The sequence below is a fragment of the Pleurodeles waltl genome, chromosome 10 (assembly GCF_031143425.1).
Source record: "Pleurodeles waltl isolate 20211129_DDA chromosome 10, aPleWal1.hap1.20221129, whole genome shotgun sequence".
In the NCBI taxonomy this organism is placed as follows: Eukaryota; Metazoa; Chordata; class Amphibia; order Caudata; family Salamandridae; genus Pleurodeles; species Pleurodeles waltl.
In genome coordinates, this window is record NC_090449.1 from 27,903,418 (window position 1) to 27,921,644 (window position 18,227).

General features: G+C 48.4%; 1 protein-coding gene across 2 annotated transcripts in view; it reads left to right on the forward strand.

The window, feature by feature from the left end:
* UBA1 (ubiquitin like modifier activating enzyme 1) overlaps window positions 1–18,227 on the forward strand; it is a 293,145-nt gene that overhangs the window by 127,922 nt on the left and 146,996 nt on the right. For both annotated transcript variants that reach the window (XM_069209518.1, XM_069209517.1), the window contains exons 17-19: window positions 1,019–1,083; window positions 8,213–8,408; window positions 9,023–9,097. In XM_069209518.1, the coding sequence (XP_069065619.1) occupies window positions 1,019–1,083; window positions 8,213–8,408; window positions 9,023–9,097 (336 nt within the window). The remainder of the gene's footprint in view (window positions 1–1,018; window positions 1,084–8,212; window positions 8,409–9,022; window positions 9,098–18,227) is intronic.

The following is an 18,227-nucleotide window of genomic DNA, read 5'->3' on the forward strand; positions in this document are numbered from 1 at the left end:
CCTGGGACAGGGGGTTGGCATGTCTCTTTTGAGTGAAGCCAGATCTGCAGACCATAAACTGGGGTAGCTAAGGTAGCTGTGTCACATGTGAATGGGGGAAAAAAAGAGCCTAATGAGTGACTTTAGGCTAATTCCACGAGCGAAGGTTGCCAAAAGGTACTTGGCTAGGAATGTTCTGTGTTTTTTTTAATTTTTTTTTATTCTTTGTTTTTTTTTATTGCTGTGGTGTCCATTCAAAAGGCCGTTAGCAATATCCACCAGAAGAACATCTCTTTATTTTCTTTCATTAATTCTCTTCCTGGTGTATTCTCCAACTGCAGATTCCCCGCCACCCACCTGCCTCCCCATTCTATGAACTGGTCTTCCTATGATTAACAATGTCTCAAGTTTAGCGTTTTATCCCCTCGATTCTTAGTTCCTTCGTGTCTGAGGCCACAGAATGTCTGATAGAGCCCAGGGGTGGCACCTATATGCATCTGTGTTGTCATGTCTGAAGGTGTCTGGAGCCTAGACCTGTTTCTGCCACTAGTCTTAGCATCTGTGAGGGACCTGTGATGAGTGTACTCAACAGAAACGTTACCCAAGGTAGTAACTTGATCATTTGTGTTTCCTGGGGCATTAGTACTACTTGTTACAAAGATTACCTTAGTGCCATTGAGTCACTTGGGTCCTGGAGAAGCAGCCTGTTATATTCTATCCAGAGGTTTTCAGAGTGTGCATCTGGTTGTCCTGCCCAAAGACTAGGGGTGACAAATCCATAGTTATAGCCCCCCGCTTCTCCCGGGTAGGGCATCTGATGCTGAATAAATCTGCTTTATAAATCTTCTTGATCAAGTATCGGGGGTTGAGACCGTCCATGAGTGCAGTGTGTTCAGGTAGGTGATACCAAGACCTCTAGTCCAGCACTGCCCCTCCTCTCTTGCCCTTGTTCGAGGCTTGGATCTTCGAGGCTCTGCCTTGTTGTGGCTGTTCCGAAGACTTGCCTTTAAACTAACTCACTTTACTTGTCTTGTTGCAGTGGGCGCGAGACGAATTTGAAGGCCTTTTCAAGCAGCCTGCAGAAAACGTCAATCAGTTTTTAACGTAAGACTTTCCCATCTTCGTTTCATTTTTGTTTTTTACCTCCAAGACCTTCTGTCTTGTTGGCATATCACGTACATTTGCACCTATAATAAAACCACCTTGCCTATTGTAAAATGTTATAGCTTAGTTGGGTTAGTTTCACTCAATCCTTCAGGCGTCTGATATTGGTAAAGGTAGCACTCAAGTTGTGCAAGAACATTCTGTAAGGTGGGCTGTAATTATGTGCCCAATATTTTCTACATTAACTCGTATGGAAGCTTGGAAGGGAGATTTGTTACTTTGTTTTTGTGCATCAACCCTTTGTAGAGATGTGTCATCTAGCGCTTTGAAACTGTAGCAGTGGCAGAATGTGGGCTACGCAGATAGCAGTAACTTCTATGTGGGATGTGCAGATGCCAATAACTTCTCATTAACCAGAATGTGGGCTGTACAAATACCAGTAACCTCTCATTAACCAGAATGTGGGCTGTACAAATACCAGTAACCTCTCAGTTCGATGGCATCTGTCGCTGTAGATACGCATGTTTTGCATAGCTCGCCATCTGGTGTTGGGTCGGAGTGTTACAAGTTGTTTTTCTTCGAAGAAGTCTTTCGAGTCACGGGACCGAGTGACTCCTCCTTTTGTCTCCATTGCGCATGGGCGTCGACTCCATCTTCGATTGTTTTTTTTCCGCCATCGGGTTCGGACGTGTTCCTGTCGCTCCGAGTTTCGGAACGGAAAAACAGCAAAATTTCGGAAGATTTTCGTCAGTATTGTTGCGTTCGGGATCGGCGTAGTCAGAATCAACACCGCATCGAAGATCGAAGAGCTCCGGAGCCCTTCGGGGTAGTTTTCGATCCCCGTCGGGGCCTGCTCGGCCCGACCGCGTGTAGAAGAACGCCGATGGAACGGACCCCGTTCCGTTTCTGTCCCAAATGCCACAAAAAATACCCCTATTCAGGCCAACACTTGGTCTGTAACCTGTGCCTATCACCTGAGCACAGTGAAGACACCTGCGAGGCCTGTCGTGCGTTCCGGTCCCGAAAAACACTCAGAGACCGTCGAGCAAGAAGACTTCAAATGGCGTCCACGCCGACAGCGCACCGAGAGTTCGAGGTACAGGAAGAGGAAGAAACCTTTTCGATACACGAATCGGACTCCGAGGAATTCGACGATCCACGAACCGTGAGTAAGACGTCGAAAACCACGCATAAGAAGATTGTCAAGGCCCAGGGGACGCCACTGCCACCAGGCCATGGCTCCACCCATAAATTCGGTGACCGACCGTCGGCACCGAAAAAGGCCCAATCAGTGCCGAGACCGTCCGACTCCGGTCGAGACACCGGCACGCAGCCTTCTCGGGACCGAGAAAGTGCTGGAGAAATACATCGACACCGAGATAGCGGTGTAGACACGGCTCGACGCCGAGACAGCGGCACCGATGAAGATCGACACCGAGATGTTTTGACTCCGAAAAAGAAAAAAGCCACCTCAGAGCCGAAAAAAGATGCAGACAGGGTTTCGGTGCCGAAACAACCTGCAACCGACCCAGTTTCAGGCTCTTATACCGAAGAGCAATCAATGACCTTCCAAATGCGAAAGCATAGGTTTGAGGAAGACCTGCAATCCACCGATGTAGACCATACGCAGAAACTTATTTTTATACAGCAGGGGACAGGAAAGATAAGCACCCTTCCCCCTATTAGGAGAAAGAGAAGACTGGAATTTCAAACTGACCAAACACCACAAACAAAAATGGTGAAAAGGGTTACTCCGCCACCCTCCCCTCCACCTATAATTCACGTCTCGCCAGCACAAACTCCATCACATTCCCCGGCTCACACCACCATGAGCCAAGGTGACCAGGATCAGGACGCATGGGACTTATACGACACCCCTGTGTCAGATAACAGTCCGGAGGCATACCCTACAAAGCCATCACCACCAGAGGACAGTACTGCATATTCTCAGGTGGTGGCTAGAGCAGCACAATTCCACAATGTAAGCCTCCACTCAGAACAAGTCGAGGATGACTTTCTATTCAACACCCTCTCTGCCACCGACAGCTCCTACCAAAGCCTGCCTATGCTCCCTGGTATGCTTCGGCACGCAAAAGACATCTTTAAGGAGCCGGTCAAAAGTAGGGCAATCACACCAAGGGTGGAAAAAAAGTATAAAGCGCCTCCTACAGACCCTATTTTCATAACTTCGCAGCTGCCACCAGATTCTGTCGTTGTAGGAGCAGCTAGGAAAAGGGCCAACTCCCACACATCTGGGGACGCACCACCCCCAGATAAGGAAAGCCGCAAGTTCGATGCAGCTGGAAAGAGAGTCGCAGCACAAGCTGCAAACCAGTGGCGCATCACTAACTCACAGGCACTTCTTGCGCGCTATGACAGAGCCCATTGGGATGAGATGCAACATCTCATTGAACATCTACCCAAAGACCTACAAAAGAGGGCAAAGCAAGTGGTTGAAGAAGGACAGAACATTTCAAACAACCAGATACGCTCCTCCATGGACGCAGCAGACACAGCTGCAAGAACAATAAATACATCTGTGACCATCAGAAGGCATGCATGGCTACGAACGTCTGGGTTTAAACCAGAGATTCAGCAGGCAGTTCTCAATATGCCATTCAACGAAAAAGAACTGTTCGGTCCAGAAGTGGACACGGCGATTGAGAAACTTAAAAAGGACACGGACACTGCTAAAGCCATGGGCGCACTCCACTACCCGCAGAGCAGAGGAAATTACAGCACCTTCCGCAAAACACCCTTTAGAGGGGGGTTTCGGGGTCAGGCCACACAAGCCAGCACCTCACAGGCAACACCATCCAGTTACCAGGGACAGTACAGGGGAGGCTTTCGGGGCCAATATAGAGGAGGGTAATTCCCTAGGAATAGGGGAAAATTTCAAAGCCCCAAAACCCCTACAACTAAGCAGTGACTCGCATGTCACTCACCCCCTCCACACAACACCAGTGGGGGGAAGAATAGGTCATTATTACAAAGCATGGGAGGAAATCACTACAGACACTTGGGTTCTAGCAATTATCCAAAATGGTTATTGCATAGAATTTCTACAATTCCCTCCAAACATACCACCAAGAGCACAAAATTTATCAAAACATCATTCCGAGCTCCTGGAGATAGAAGTTCAAGCACTATTGCAAAAGAACGCAATCGAGTTAGTACCAAACACACAAATAAACACAGGAGCTTATTCACTGTACTTCTTAATACCAAAGAAGGACAAAACGCTAAGACCAATCCTAGACCTAAGAATACTAAACACATACATCAAATCAGACCACTTTCACATGGTCACACTACAAGAAGTGTTACCATTGCTGAAACTACACGACTACATGACAACATTAGACCTCAAAGACGCGTATTTCCATATACCAATACATCCATTGCACAGGAAATACCTAAGGTTTGTATTCAAAGGAATACACTACCAATTCAAGGTACTGCCTTTCGGTTTAACAACCGCACCAAGAGTCTTTACCAAATGTCTAGCAGTAGTCGCTGCACACATCAGAAGGCAGCAAATACATGTATTCCCGTATCTAGACGACTGGCTAATCAAGACCCATTCGTTAATAACGTGCTCACACCACACAAATCAAATCATACAAACCCTCTACAAACTAGGGTTCACAGTCAACTTCGCAAAATCCAACATTCTGCCGCGCAAGGTACAACAATACCTAGGAGCCATAATAAACACAACAATAGGAGTAGCCACTCCAAGCCCACAAAGAATTCAAAATTTCAACAACATCATACAACGCATGTATCCAACACAGAAAATACAAGCAAAGATGATATTACAACTCCTAGGCATGATGTCTTCATGCATAGCCATTGTCCCAAACGCAAGACTGCACATGAGGCCCTTACAACAGTGCCTAGCATCACAGTGGTCACAAGCACAGGGTCACCTTACAGATCTGGTGTTAATAGACCGCCAAACTTACCTCTCGCTTCTATGGTGGAACAATATAAATTTAAACAAAGGGCGGCCTTTCCAAGACCCAGTGCCACAATACGTAATAACAGATGCTTCCATGACAGGGTGGGGAGCACACCTCGATCAACACAGCATACAAGGACAATGTACATCAAACAAAACTGCATATAAATCACCTAGAACTGCCAGCAGTTTTTCATGCACTAAAGGCTTTTCAACCAATAATAGTTCACAAATACATTCTCGTCAAAACAGACAACAATGTATTATCTAAACAAACAAGGGGGGACGCACTCAACGCAATTGAGCCTGCTGGCACAAAAGATATGGCGTTGGGCAATTCACAACCAAATTCGCCTAATAGCACAATTTATCCCAGGAATTCAGAATCAACTCGCAGACAATCTCTCTCGAGATCACCAACAGGTCCACGAATGGGAAATTCACCCCCAAATTCTGAACACTTACTTCACGCTCTGGGGAACACCTCAAATAGACTTGTTTGCGACAAAAGAGAACGCAAAATGCCAAAACTTCGCATCCAGATACCCACACAGGCAGTCCCACGGCAATGCCCTATGGATCAACTGGTCAGGGATATTTGCCTACGCTTTTCCTCCTCTCCCTCTCCTTCCTTATCTGGTAAACAAACTCAGTCAAAACAAACTCAAACTCATATTAATAGCACCAACTTGGGCAAGGCAACCCTGGTACACAACGCTGCTAGACCTATCAGTAGTACCCCACATCAAACTGCCCAACAGGCCGGATCTGTTAACACAACACAACCAAACGATCAGACACCCAGATCCAGCATCGCTGAATCTAGCAATCTGGCTCCTGAAATCCTAGAATTCGGACACTCACAACTTACCCAAGAATGTATGGAAGTCATAAAGCAAGCCAGAAGGCCATCCATCAGGCACTGCTATGCCAGTAAATGGAAGAGGTTTGTTTGCTACTGCCATATTAATCAAATCCAACCATTACACGCAACCCCAAAACATGTAGTGGGTTACTTGCTTCACTTACAAAAATCTAACCTAGCTTTCTCTTCCATTAAAATACACCTTGCAGCAATATCTGCATACCTGCAGCCTACCTATTCAACTTCCCTATATAGGATACCAGTCATTAAAGCATTCATGGAGGGCCTTAAAAGAATTATTCCACCAAGAACACCACCTGTTCCTTCATGGAACCTAAATGTTGTCTTAACTAGACTTATGGGTCCACCTTTTGAACCCATGCACTCCTGCGAAATACAGTTCCTAACATGGAAGGTTGCATTTCTCATCGCCATTACCTCTCTAAGAAGAGTAAGCGGGATTCAGGCGTTTACAATACAAGAACCTTTTATACAACTACACAAAAATAAGGTCGTCCTAAGGACTAATCCTAAATTTCTACCAAAAGTTATTTCACCGTTCCATCTAAATCAAACAGTGGAACTTCCAGTGTTCTTCCCACAGCCAGATTCCGTAGCTGAGAGGGCACTACATACTTTAGATGTCAAAAGAGCATTAATGTATTACATTGACAGAACAAAGAGCATCAGGAAAACTAAACAGCTATTTATTGCATTCCAAAAACCTCATGCAGGAAACCCAATATCAAAACAAGGTATAGCCAGATGGATAGTTAAATGCATCCAAATCTGCTACCTTAAAGCTAAACGACAACTGCCCATTACACCAAGGGCACACTCAACCAGAAAGAAAGGTGCTACCATGGCCTTTCTAGGAAACATCCCAATGCAAGAAATATGTAAGGCAGCCACATGGTCTACGCCTCACACATTCACCAAGCACTACTGTGTAGACGTGTTATCTGCACAACAAGCCACAGTAGGTCAAGCCGTATTAAGAACATTGTTTCAGACTACTCCCACTCCTACAGGCTGAGCCACCGCTTTGGGGAGATAACTGCTTACTAGTCTATGCAAAACATGCGTATCTACAGCGACAGATGCCATCGAACTGAAAATGTCACTTACCCAGTGTACATCTGTTCGTGGCATCAGTCGCTGTAGATTCGCATGTGCCCACCCGCCTCCCCGGGAGCCTGTAGCAGTTCGGAAGGTACCTTCAACTATTTGTATATATATTATTTTAACCTTAAATAGGTACATACTTAGTCACTCCATTGCATGGGCACTATTACTACAATACAACTCCTACCTCACCCTCTGCGGGGAAAAACAATCGAAGATGGAGTCGACGCCCATGCGCAATGGAGACAAAAGGAGGAGTCACTCGGTCCCGTGACTCGAAAGACTTCTTCGAAGAAAAACAACTTGTAACACTCCGACCCAACACTAGATGGCGAGCTATGCAAAACATGCGAATCTACAGCGACTGATGCCACAAACAGATGTACACTGGGTAAGTGACATTTTCATTAACCAGAATGTGGGCTGTGAAGATACCAGTAACCTCTCATTAACCAGAATGCGGGCTGTGCAGATACCAGTAACCTCTCATTAACCAGAATGCGGGCTGTGCAGATACCAGTAACCTCTCATTAACCAGAATGCGGGCTGTGCAGATACCAGTAACCTCTCATTAACCAGAATGTGGGCTGTGCAAATACCAGTAACCTCATTAACCAGAATGTGGGCTGTGCAAATACCAGTAACCTCATTAACCAGAATGTGGGCTGTGCAAATACCAGTAACCTCTTTTGAACCAGAATGTGGGCTGTGCAAACCCCAGTAACTTCTCGTGAACCAGAATGTGGGTTGTGCAGATACCAGTAACCTCTCGTGAACTAGAATGTGGGCTGTGCAGATACCATTAACCTCTCGTGAACCAGAATGTGGGCTACGCAAATACCAGTACCTTCTCATGAACCAGAATGTGTGCTACGCCGATACCAGTAACTTCTCATGAACTAGAATGTGGGCTGTGCAAATACCAGTAACTTCTCGTGAACCAGAATGTGGGTTGTGCAGATACCAGTAACCTCTCGTGAACCAGAATGTGTGCTACGCAGATACCAGTAACTTCTCATGAACTAGAATGTGGGCTGTGCAAATACCAGTAACTTCTCGTTAACCAGAATGTGGGCTATGCAAACACCAGTAACTTCTCATGAACCATTGTGTTACCAAGTGCATAAGAGTGGGAATGCGTCCTCTGTGATAACTTTCGGTTTATTTTTTAACAGAGATCCCAAGTTCCTGGATCGGACGCTGAAGCTGCCTGGCTCTCAGTCGCTGGAAGTCATTGAAGCCGTCTACAAGAGCCTGGTGACTGAGCGACCCAAGACGTGGCAGGACTGTGTGACCTGGGCCTGCACTCACTGGCACAGCCAGTACTCCAACAATATCCGGCAGCTGCTGCACAACTTCCCCCCAGAGCAGGTACTGGAGAGATGGGAGGGCGCCTCTTACCTCTGCCCATTGGAGCAGATTTCAGTTGAGATAGTTTTCGAAGCACTCGCTGCTGTTGCCTCACTGTCTTGAAGGGGGCAGGCCGGATTTCAGGTTTGTCAGCAGAGAGGGTGGCTCTAGTGTAGGCCGTTTGACACTTAGCTCAGTTTTTACATTCCTTGGGGTTGTTTGACCTTTGGAATGTTCTGTCCATCTAGAGTCTCTCGATAACCCACAACTATTTTCCAGAGTAGAAGACATTCGTCTGCTGCTTCAGTCCTAGATTTCTCAGCCCTCTGTGCCTGCTAGTTTCTTGCATTTTTAAGGGAAACACCTACCATTTTACAGCTATTTATATCCCTTTTTCATATGTCCCCTATTCAACCGCTTTTTTAATAGTTGGAAAAGCTAAAATATTTGAATTAGTCACCTGAAAAGGAGGAAAGAAGTGGGGAATATCTTGTTCCATGAGAGGCTGTCTGTTAATAATTTGTAGTTGTTTTCTTATAAGTTGCTTTTTTGCTTATAAATTGCTTAGCACTGTATTTCTTCACTTAGTTGCCACAGAAAACTGCTTTGCTGTGAAACTGTTTTTCTTTGTGCAGCTCACAACCTCTGGTGCCCCCTTCTGGTCCGGCCCAAAGAGATGCCCTCATGCCTTGACGTTCGATACACACACAGTAAGTAGCGCGCTCTCAGTCTTGTAGTACTCATCTGAGCAGCTGTGCCCATTTTTTGTCCTTAATGCTTTTTCAGTCTGTTACATAGGTTCCCTTTTTGACAAGTCTTAAAATATTTCTTTACGCGCTGTTCCTTTTACATTTTTTTGATAATTGTGTGTTCGGTGGCATGTGTAGCTGCAGATACACATGCTGTGCATAGTCCGCCGTCTGGTGTTGGGTCGGAGTGTTACAAGTTGTTTTTCTTCGAAGAAGTCTTTTCGAGTCACGAGACCGAGGGACTCCTCCCACTTCGGTTCCATTGCGCATGGGCGTCAACTCCATCTTAGATTGTTTTTTTTCCGCCATCGGGTTCGGACGTGTTCCTTTTCGCTCCGTGTTTCGGGTCGGAAAGTTAGTCAGAATCAACGGAAAATTCATCTGTATTGTTTTGTTCGGTATCGTGATAGTTAGGGCAAATCGACACCGAGCCTTAAAGAGCTCCGGTAACCCTTCGGGGTATTTTCGATCCCCCGTCGGGGCCTGGTCGGCCCGACCGCGTGCAACATCGACACTGATGGAACGGACCCCGTTCCGATTCTGTCCTAAATGCCACAGTAAATATCCTTATACAGACCAACATTTGGTCTGTAACTTGTGCCTGTCCCCCGAGCACAAGGAAGAGTCGTGTGAGGCCTGTCGCGCGTTTCGGTCGAGAAAAACGCTCAGGGACCGAAGAGCCAGGAGGTTGCAGATGGCTTCCACACCGACAGGACAACAAGGGTTCGAGGAGGAGGAAGAAGAAACTTTCTCCATCCGCGATTCGGATTCCGAAGAATTCGACGTCGACGAGCAACCAACCGTGAGTAAGACGTCGAAAGAAAGATCACACGAGAAAACAGACAAAGCCCAGGGGACGCCACTGCCAACAGGCCATGGCATAACCCATAAAGTAGGTGACCGTCCATCGGCACCGAAAAAGGGCGAGCTGGTGCCGAAGTCGTCCGACTCAGGTCGAGACACAGGCACGCAACACTCTCGGGACCGAGAGAGTGGTGCAGAAAAGGCTCGACACAGAGACAGCGGCACCGAAGCTACTCGACACAGAGATAGCGGCACCGAAGATGGTCGGCACCGAGAGGCCAAGACACCGAAAAAGAGAAAGATCTCGTCGGAGCCGAAAACAACTAAAGACACGGTTTCGGTGCCAAAACACCCGGCAACCGAACCAAAAACCAGTTCCTACTCAGATGAACAATCACTGTCCTCCCAACTAAAAAGACACAGATTTGAGGAGGAATTACAAACTACAGAGGTAGATCACACGCAAAAGCGGATCTTTATCCAAAGGGGTACAGGGAAAATCAGCACTCTTCCCCCAATCGGAAGGAAAAGGAAACTTGACTTCCAGCAACAAGCCACCACAAGCAAAGGTGGTAAAGAGGGTAACTCCACCATCCTCTCCACCACAGTCAACTCATGTATCACCGGCACAGACTCCACCACAATCACCAGCTCATACCACCATGAGCCAGGATGATCGGGCAGCATGGGACCTCTATAATGCTCCAGTATCGGACAATAGTCCAGAGTCGTACCCAACTAAACCCTCACCACCTGAGGACAGTACAGCATATGCACAGGTGGTAGCTAGGGCAGCCGAATTTCATAATGTATCTCTACATTCGGAGCCTATTGAGGATGACTTCCTCTTTAACACCCTGTCCTCCACCCACAGCCATTATCAAAGCCTTCCCATGCTCCCGGGAATGCTAAGGCACGCTAAGCAGATTTTCAAGGAGCCTGTTAAAAGCAGAGCAATAACTCAAAGGGTGGAGAAAAAATACAAGGCACCGCCCACAGACCCTGCTTTTATTACATCACAACTGACACCGGATTCAGTAGTCGTAGGAGCAGCTCGTAAAAGAGCCAACTCGCAAACATCGGGCAACGCACCGCCTCCGGACAAGGAGAGCCGCAAGTTTGATGCAGCTGGGAAAAGGGTTGCAGCACAAGCTGCAAATCAGTGGCGCATCGCCAACTCGCAAGCACTCCTAGCGCGATACAACAGGGCCCATTGGGACGAGATGCAGCATCTCATCGAGCACCTCCCCAAAGAATTCCAGGAACGAGCGAAACAAGTGGTTGAAGAGGGGCAAAATATCTCCAACAACCAAATACGTTCTTCTATGGATGCAGCAGATACAGCTGCAAGAACAATAAATACTGCTGTGACAATAAGGAGGCACGCATGGCTGCGCACATCTGGCTTCAAACCTGAGATACAACAGGCAGTGCTCAATATGCCGTTCAATGAACAGCAATGGTTTGGCCCAGAAGTGGACACTGCAATTGAAAAATTTAAAGAAGGACACTGACACAGCCAAAGCCATGGGCGCACTCTATTCCCCGCAGGGCAGAGGCACATTTGGCACATTTCGTAAAACAACTTTTAGGGGAGGTGTAGGAAGTTGGCTCTGTATGTGCTATTTCAAAGTAAGGAATAGCATGCACAGAGTCCAAGGGTTCCCCTTAGAGGTAAAATAGTGGTAAAAATAGATAATACTAATGCTCTATTTTGTGGTAGTGTGGTCGAGCAGTAGGCTTATCCAAGGAGTAGTGTTAAGCATTTGTTGCACATACACAAGACAATAAATGAGGTACACACACTCAGACAAATCCAGCCAATAGGTTTTTATATAGAAAAATATCTTTTCTTAGTTTATTTTAAGAACCACAGGTTCAAATTCTACATGTAATATCTCATTCGAAAGGTATTGCAGGTAAGTACTTTAGGAACTTCAAATCATCAAAATTGCATGTATACTTTTCAAGTTATTGACAAATAGCTGTTTTAAAAGTGGACACTTAGTGCAATTTTCACAGTTCCTGGGGGAGGTAAGTTTTTGTTAGTTTTACCAGGTAAGTAGGACACTTACAGGGTTCAGTTCTTGGTCCAAGGTAGCCCACCGTTGGGGACTCAGAGCAACCCCAAAGTCACCACACCAGCAGCTCAGGGCCGGTCAGGTGCAGAGTTCAAAGTGGTGCCCAAAACACATAGGCTAGAATGGAGAGAAGGGGGTGCCCCGGTTCCGGTCTGCTTGCAGGTAAGTACCCGCGTCTTCGGAGGGCAGACCAGGGGGGTTTTGTAGGGCACCGGGGGGGACACAAGTCCACACAGAGATTTCACCCTCAGCAGCGCGGGGGCGGCCGGGTGCAGTGTAGAAACAAGCGTCGGGTTTTCAATGTTAGTCTATGAGAGATCTCGGGATCTCTTCAGCGCTGCAGGCAGGCAAGGGGGGGATTCCTCGGGGAAACCTCCACTTGGGCGAGGGAGAGGGACTCCTGGGGGTCACTCCTCCAGTGAAAGTCCGGTCCTTCAGGTCCTGGGGGCTGCGGGTGCAGGGTCTCTCCCAGGCGTCGGGACTTTAGGTTCAAAGAGTCGCGGTCAGGGGAAGCCTCGGGATTCCCTCTGCAGGCGGCGCTGTGGGGGCTCAGGGGGGGACAGGTTTTGGTACTCACAGTATCAGAGTAGTCCTGGGGTCCCTCCTGAGGTGTTGGATCGCCACCAGCCGAGTCGGGGTCGCCGGGTGCAGTGTTGCAAGTCTCACGCTTCTTGCGGGGAGCTTGCAGGGTTCTTTAAAGCTGCTGGAAACAAAGTTGCAGCTTTTCTTGGAGCAGGTCCGCTGTCCTCGGGAGTTTCTTGTCTTTTCGAAGCAGGGGCAGTCCTCAGAGGATGTCGAGGTCGCTGGTCCCTTTGGAAGGCGTCGCTGGAGCAGGATCTTTGGAAGGCAGGAGACAGGCCGGTGAGTTTCTGGAGCCAAGGCAGTTGTCGTCTTCTGGTCTTCCGCTGCAGGGGTTTTCAGCTGGGCAGTCCTTCTTCTTGTAGTTGCAGGAATCTAATTTTCTAGGGTTCAGGGTAGCTCTTAAATACTAAATTTAAGGGCGTGTTTAGGTCTGGGGGGTTAGTAGCCAATGGCTACTAGCCCTGAGGGTGGGTACACCCTCTTTGTGCCTCCTCCCAAGGGGAGGGGGACACAATCCTAACCCTATTGGGGGAATCCTCCATCTGCAAGATGGAGGATTTCTAAAAGTTAGTCACCTCAGCTCAGGACACCTTAGGGGCTGTCCTGACTGGCCAGTGACTCCTCCTTGTTTTTCTCATTATTTTCTCCGGCCTTGCCGCCAAAAGTGGGGCCTGGCCGGAGGGGGCGGGCAACTCCACTAGCTGGAGTGTCCTGCTGGGTTGGAACAAAGGAGGTGAGCCTTTGAGGCTCACCGCCAGGTGTGACAATTCCTGCCTGGGGGAGGTGTTAGCATCTCCACCCAGTGCAGGCTTTGTTACTGGCCTCAGAGTGACAAAGGCACTCTCCCCATGGGGCCAGCAACATGTCTCGGTTTGTGGCAGGCTGCTAAAACTAGTCAGCCTACACAGATAGTCGGTTAAGTTTCAGGGGGCACCTCTAAGGTGCCCTCTGTGGTGTATTTTACAATAAAATGTACACTGGCATCAGTGTGCATTTATTGTGCTGAGAAGTTTGATACCAAACTTCCCAGTTTTCAGTGTAGCCATTATGGTGCTGTGGAGTTCGTGTTTGACAGACTCCCAGACCATATACTCTTATGGCTACCCTGCACTTACAATGTCTAAGGTTTTGTTTAGACACTGTAGGGGTACCATGCTCATGCACTGGTACCCTCACCTATGGTATAGTGCACCCTGCCTTAGGGCTGTAAGGCCTGCTAGAGGGGTGGCTTACCTATACTGCATAGGCAGTGAGAGGCTGGCATGGCACCCTGAGGGGAGTGCCATGTCGACTTACTCGTTTTGTCCTCACTAGCACACACAAGCTGGCAAGCAGTGTGTCTGTGCTGAGTGAGAGGTCTCCAGGGTGGCATAAGACATGCTGCAGCCCTTAGAGACCTTCCTTGGCATCAGGGCCCTTGGTACTAGAAGTACCAGTTACAAGGGACTTATCTGGATGCCAGGGTCTGCCAATTGTGGATACAAAAGTACAGGTTAGGGAAAGAACACTGGTGCTGGGGCCTGGTTAGCAGGCCTCAGCACACTTTCAATTGTAAACATAGCATCAGTGTAGGAAGTTGGCTCTGTATGTGCTATTTCAAAGTAAGGAATAGCATGCACAGAGTCCAAGGGTTCCCCTTAGAGGTAAAATAGTGGTAAAAATAGATAATACTAATGCTCTATTTTGTGGTAGTGTGGTCGAGCAGTAGGCTTATCCAAGGAGTAGTGTTAAGCATTTGTTGTACATACACATAGACAATAAATGAGGTACACACACTCAGAGACAAATCCAGCCAATAGGTTTTTATATAGAAAAATATCTTTTCTTAGTTTATTTTAAGAACCACAGGTTCAAATTCTACATATAATATCTCATTCGAAAGGTATTGCAGGTAAGTACTTTAGGAACTTCAAATCATCAAAATTGCATGTATACTTTTCAAGTTATTGACAAATAGCTGTTTTAAAAGTGGACACTTAGTGCAATTTTCACAGTTCCTAGGGGAGGTAAGTTTTGATTAGTTTTACCAGGTAAGTAAGACACTTACAGGGTTCAGTTCTTGGTCCAAGGTAGCCCACCGTTGGGGGTTCAGAGCAACCCCAAAGTCACCACACCAGCAGCTCCGGGCCGGTCAGGTGCAGAGTTCAAAGTGGTGCCCAAAACACATAGGCTAGAATGGAGAGAAGGGGGTGCCCCGGTTCCGGTCTGCTTGCAGGTAAGTACCCGCGTCTTCGGAGGGCAGACCAGGGGGGTTTTGTAGGGCACCGGGGGGGACACGAGTCCACACAGAAATTTCACCCTCAGCGGCGCGGGGGCGGCCGGGTGCAGTGTAGAAACAAGCGTCGGGTTCGCAATGTTAGTCTATGAGAGATCTCGGGATCTCTTCAGCGCTGCAGGCAGGCAAGGGGGGGATTCCTCGGGGAAACCTCCACTTGGGCAAGGGAGAGGGACTCCTGGGGGTCACTTCTCCAGTGAAAGTCCGGTCCTTCAGGTCCTGGGGGCTGCGGGTGCAGGGTCTCTCCCAGGCGTCGGGACTTTAGGTTCAAAGAGTCGCGGTCAGGGGAAGCCTCGGGATTCCCTCTGCAGGCGGCGCTGTGGGGGCTCAGGGGGGACAGGTTTTGGTACTCACAGTATCAGAGTAGTCCTGGGGTCCCTCCTGAGGTGTTGGATCGCCACCAGCCGAGTCGGGGTCGCCGGGTGCAGTGTTGCAAGTCTCACGCTTCTTGCGGGGAGCTTGCAGGGTTCTTTAAAGCTGCTGGAAACAAAGTTGCAGCTTTTCTTGGAGCAGGTCCGCTGTCCTCGGGAGTTTCTTGTCTTTTCGAAGCAGGGGCAGTCCTCAGAGGATGTCGAGGTCGCTGGTCCCTTTGGAAGGCGTCGCTGGAGCAGGATCTTTGGAAGGCAGGAGACAGGCCGGTGAGTTTCTGGAGCCAAGGCAGTTGTCGTCTTCTGGTCTTCCGCTGCAGGGGTTTTCAGCTAGGCAGTCCTTCTTCTTGTAGTTGCAGGAATCTAATTTTCTAGGGTTCAGGGTAGCCCTTAAATACTAAATTTAAGGGCGTGTTTAGGTCTGGGGGGGTTAGTAGCCAATGGCTACTAGCCCTGAGGGTGGGTACACCCTCTTTGTGCCTCCTCCCAAGGGGAGGGGGTCACGATCCTAACCCTATTGGGGGAATCCTCCATCTGCAAGATGGAGGATTTCTAAAAGTTAGAGTCACCTCAGCTCAGGACACCTTAGGGGCTGTCCTGACTGGCCAGTGACTCCTCCTTGTTATTCTCATTATTTTCTCCGGCCTTGCCGCCAAAAGTGGGGCCTGGCCGGAGGGGGCGGGCAACTCCACTAGCTGGAGTGTCCTGCTGGGTTGGCACAAAGGAGGTGAGCCTTTGAGGCTCACCGCCAGGTGTGACAATTCCTGCCTGGGAGAGGTGTTAGCATCTCCACCCAGTGCAGGCTTTGTTACTGGCCTCAGAGTGACAAAGGCACTCTCCCCATGGGGCCAGCAACATGTCTCGGTTTGTGGCAGGCTGCTAAAACTAGTCAGCCTACACAGATAGTCGGTTAAGTTTCAGGGGGCACCTCTAAGGTGCCCTCTGTGGTGTATTTTACAATAAAATGTACACTGGCATCAGTGTGCATTTATTGTGCTGAGAAGTTTGATACCAAACTTCCCAGTTTTCAGTGTAGCCATTATGGTGCTGTGGAGTTCGTGTTTGACAGACTCCCAGACCATATACTCTTATGGCTACCCTGCACTTACAATGTCTAAGGTTTTGTTTAGACACTGTAGGGGTACCATGCTCATGCACTGGTACCCTCACCTATGGTATAGTGCACCCTGCCTTAGGGCTGTAAGGCCTGCTAGAGGGGTGTCTTACCTATACTGCATAGGCAGTGAGAGGCTGGCATGGCACCCTGAGGGGAGTGCCATGTCGACTTACTCGTTTTGTCCTCACTAGCACACACAAGCTGGTAAGCAGTGTGTCTGTGCTGAGTGAGAGGTCTCCAGGGTGGCATAAGACATGCTGCAGCCCTTAGAGACCTTCCTTGGCATCAGGGCCCTTGGTACTAGAAGTACCAGTTACAAGGGACTTATCTGGATGCCAGGGTCTGCCAATTGTGGATACAAAAGTACAGGTTAGGGAAAGAACACTGGTGCTGGGGCCTGGTTAGCAGGCCTCAGCACACTTTCAATTGTAAACATAGCATCAGCAAAGGCAAAAAGTCAGGGGGCAACCATGCCAAGGAGGCATTTCCTTACACAACCCCCCCCCAAACGAAAGAGGATGAGACTAACCTTTCCCAAGAGAGTCTTCATTTTCTAAGTGGAAGAACCTGGAAAGGCCATCTGCATTGGCATGGGCAGTCCCAGGTCTGTGTTCCACTATAAAGTCCATTCCCTGTAGGGAGATGGACCACCTCAACAGTTTAGGATTTTCACCTTTCATTTGCATCAGCCATTTGAGAGGTCTGTGGTCAGTTTGAACTAGGAAGTGAGTCCCAAAGAGGTATGGTCTCAGCTTCTTCAGGGACCAGACCACAGCAAAGGCCTCCCTCTCAATGGCACTCCAACGCTGCTCCCTGGGGAGTAACCTCCTGCTAATGAAAGCAACAGGTTGGTCAAGGCCATCATCATTTGTTTGGGACAAAACTGCCCCTATCCCATGTTCAGAGGCATCAGTCTGCACAATGAACTGCTTAGAATAATCTGGAGCTTTGAGAACTGGTGCTGAGCACATTGCTTGTTTCAGGGTGTCAAAGGCCTGTTGGCAGTCCACAGTCCAGTTCACTTTCTTGGGCATTTTCTTGGAGGTGAGCTCAGTGAGGGCTGTCACAATGGATCCATATCCCTTCACAAACCTCCTGTAGTACCCAGTCAAGCCAAGGAATGCCCTGACTTGAGTCTGGGTTTTTGGAGCTACCCAGTCCAGAATAGTCTGGATCTTGGGTTGGAGTGGCTGAACTTGGCCTCCACCTACAAGGTGTCCCAAGTAAACCACAGTTCCCTGCCCTATCTGGCATTTGGATGCCTTGATAGAGAGGCCTGCAGATTGCAGAGCCTTCAAAACCTTCCTCAGGTGGACCAGGTGATCCTGCCAGGTGGAGCTAAAGACAGCAATATCATCAAGATAAGCTGTGCTAAAGGACTCCAAGCCAGCAAGGACTTGATTCACCAACCTTTGGAAGGTGGCAGGGGCGTTCTTTAAACCAAAGGGCATAACAGTAAACTGATAATGCCCATCAGGTGTGGAGAATGCTGTCTTTTCTTTTGCTCCAGGTGCCATTTTTATTTGCCAGTACCCTGCTGTCAAGTCAAAGGTACTTAGGAATTTGGCAGCACCTAATTTATCAATGAGCTCATCAGCTCTTGGAATTGGATGAGCATCTGTCTTGGTGACAGAATTGAGCCCTCTGTAGTCCACACAAAACCTCATCTCTTTCTTTCCATCTGTGGTGTGAGGTTTGGGGACTAAGACCACTGGGCTAGCCCAGGGGCTGTCAGAGCGCTCAATGACTCCCAATTCCAGCATCTTGTGGACTTCCACCTTGATGCTTTCCTTAACATGGTCAGACTGTCTAAAGATTTTGTTCTTGACAGGCATGCTGTCTCCTGTGTCCACATCATGGGTAC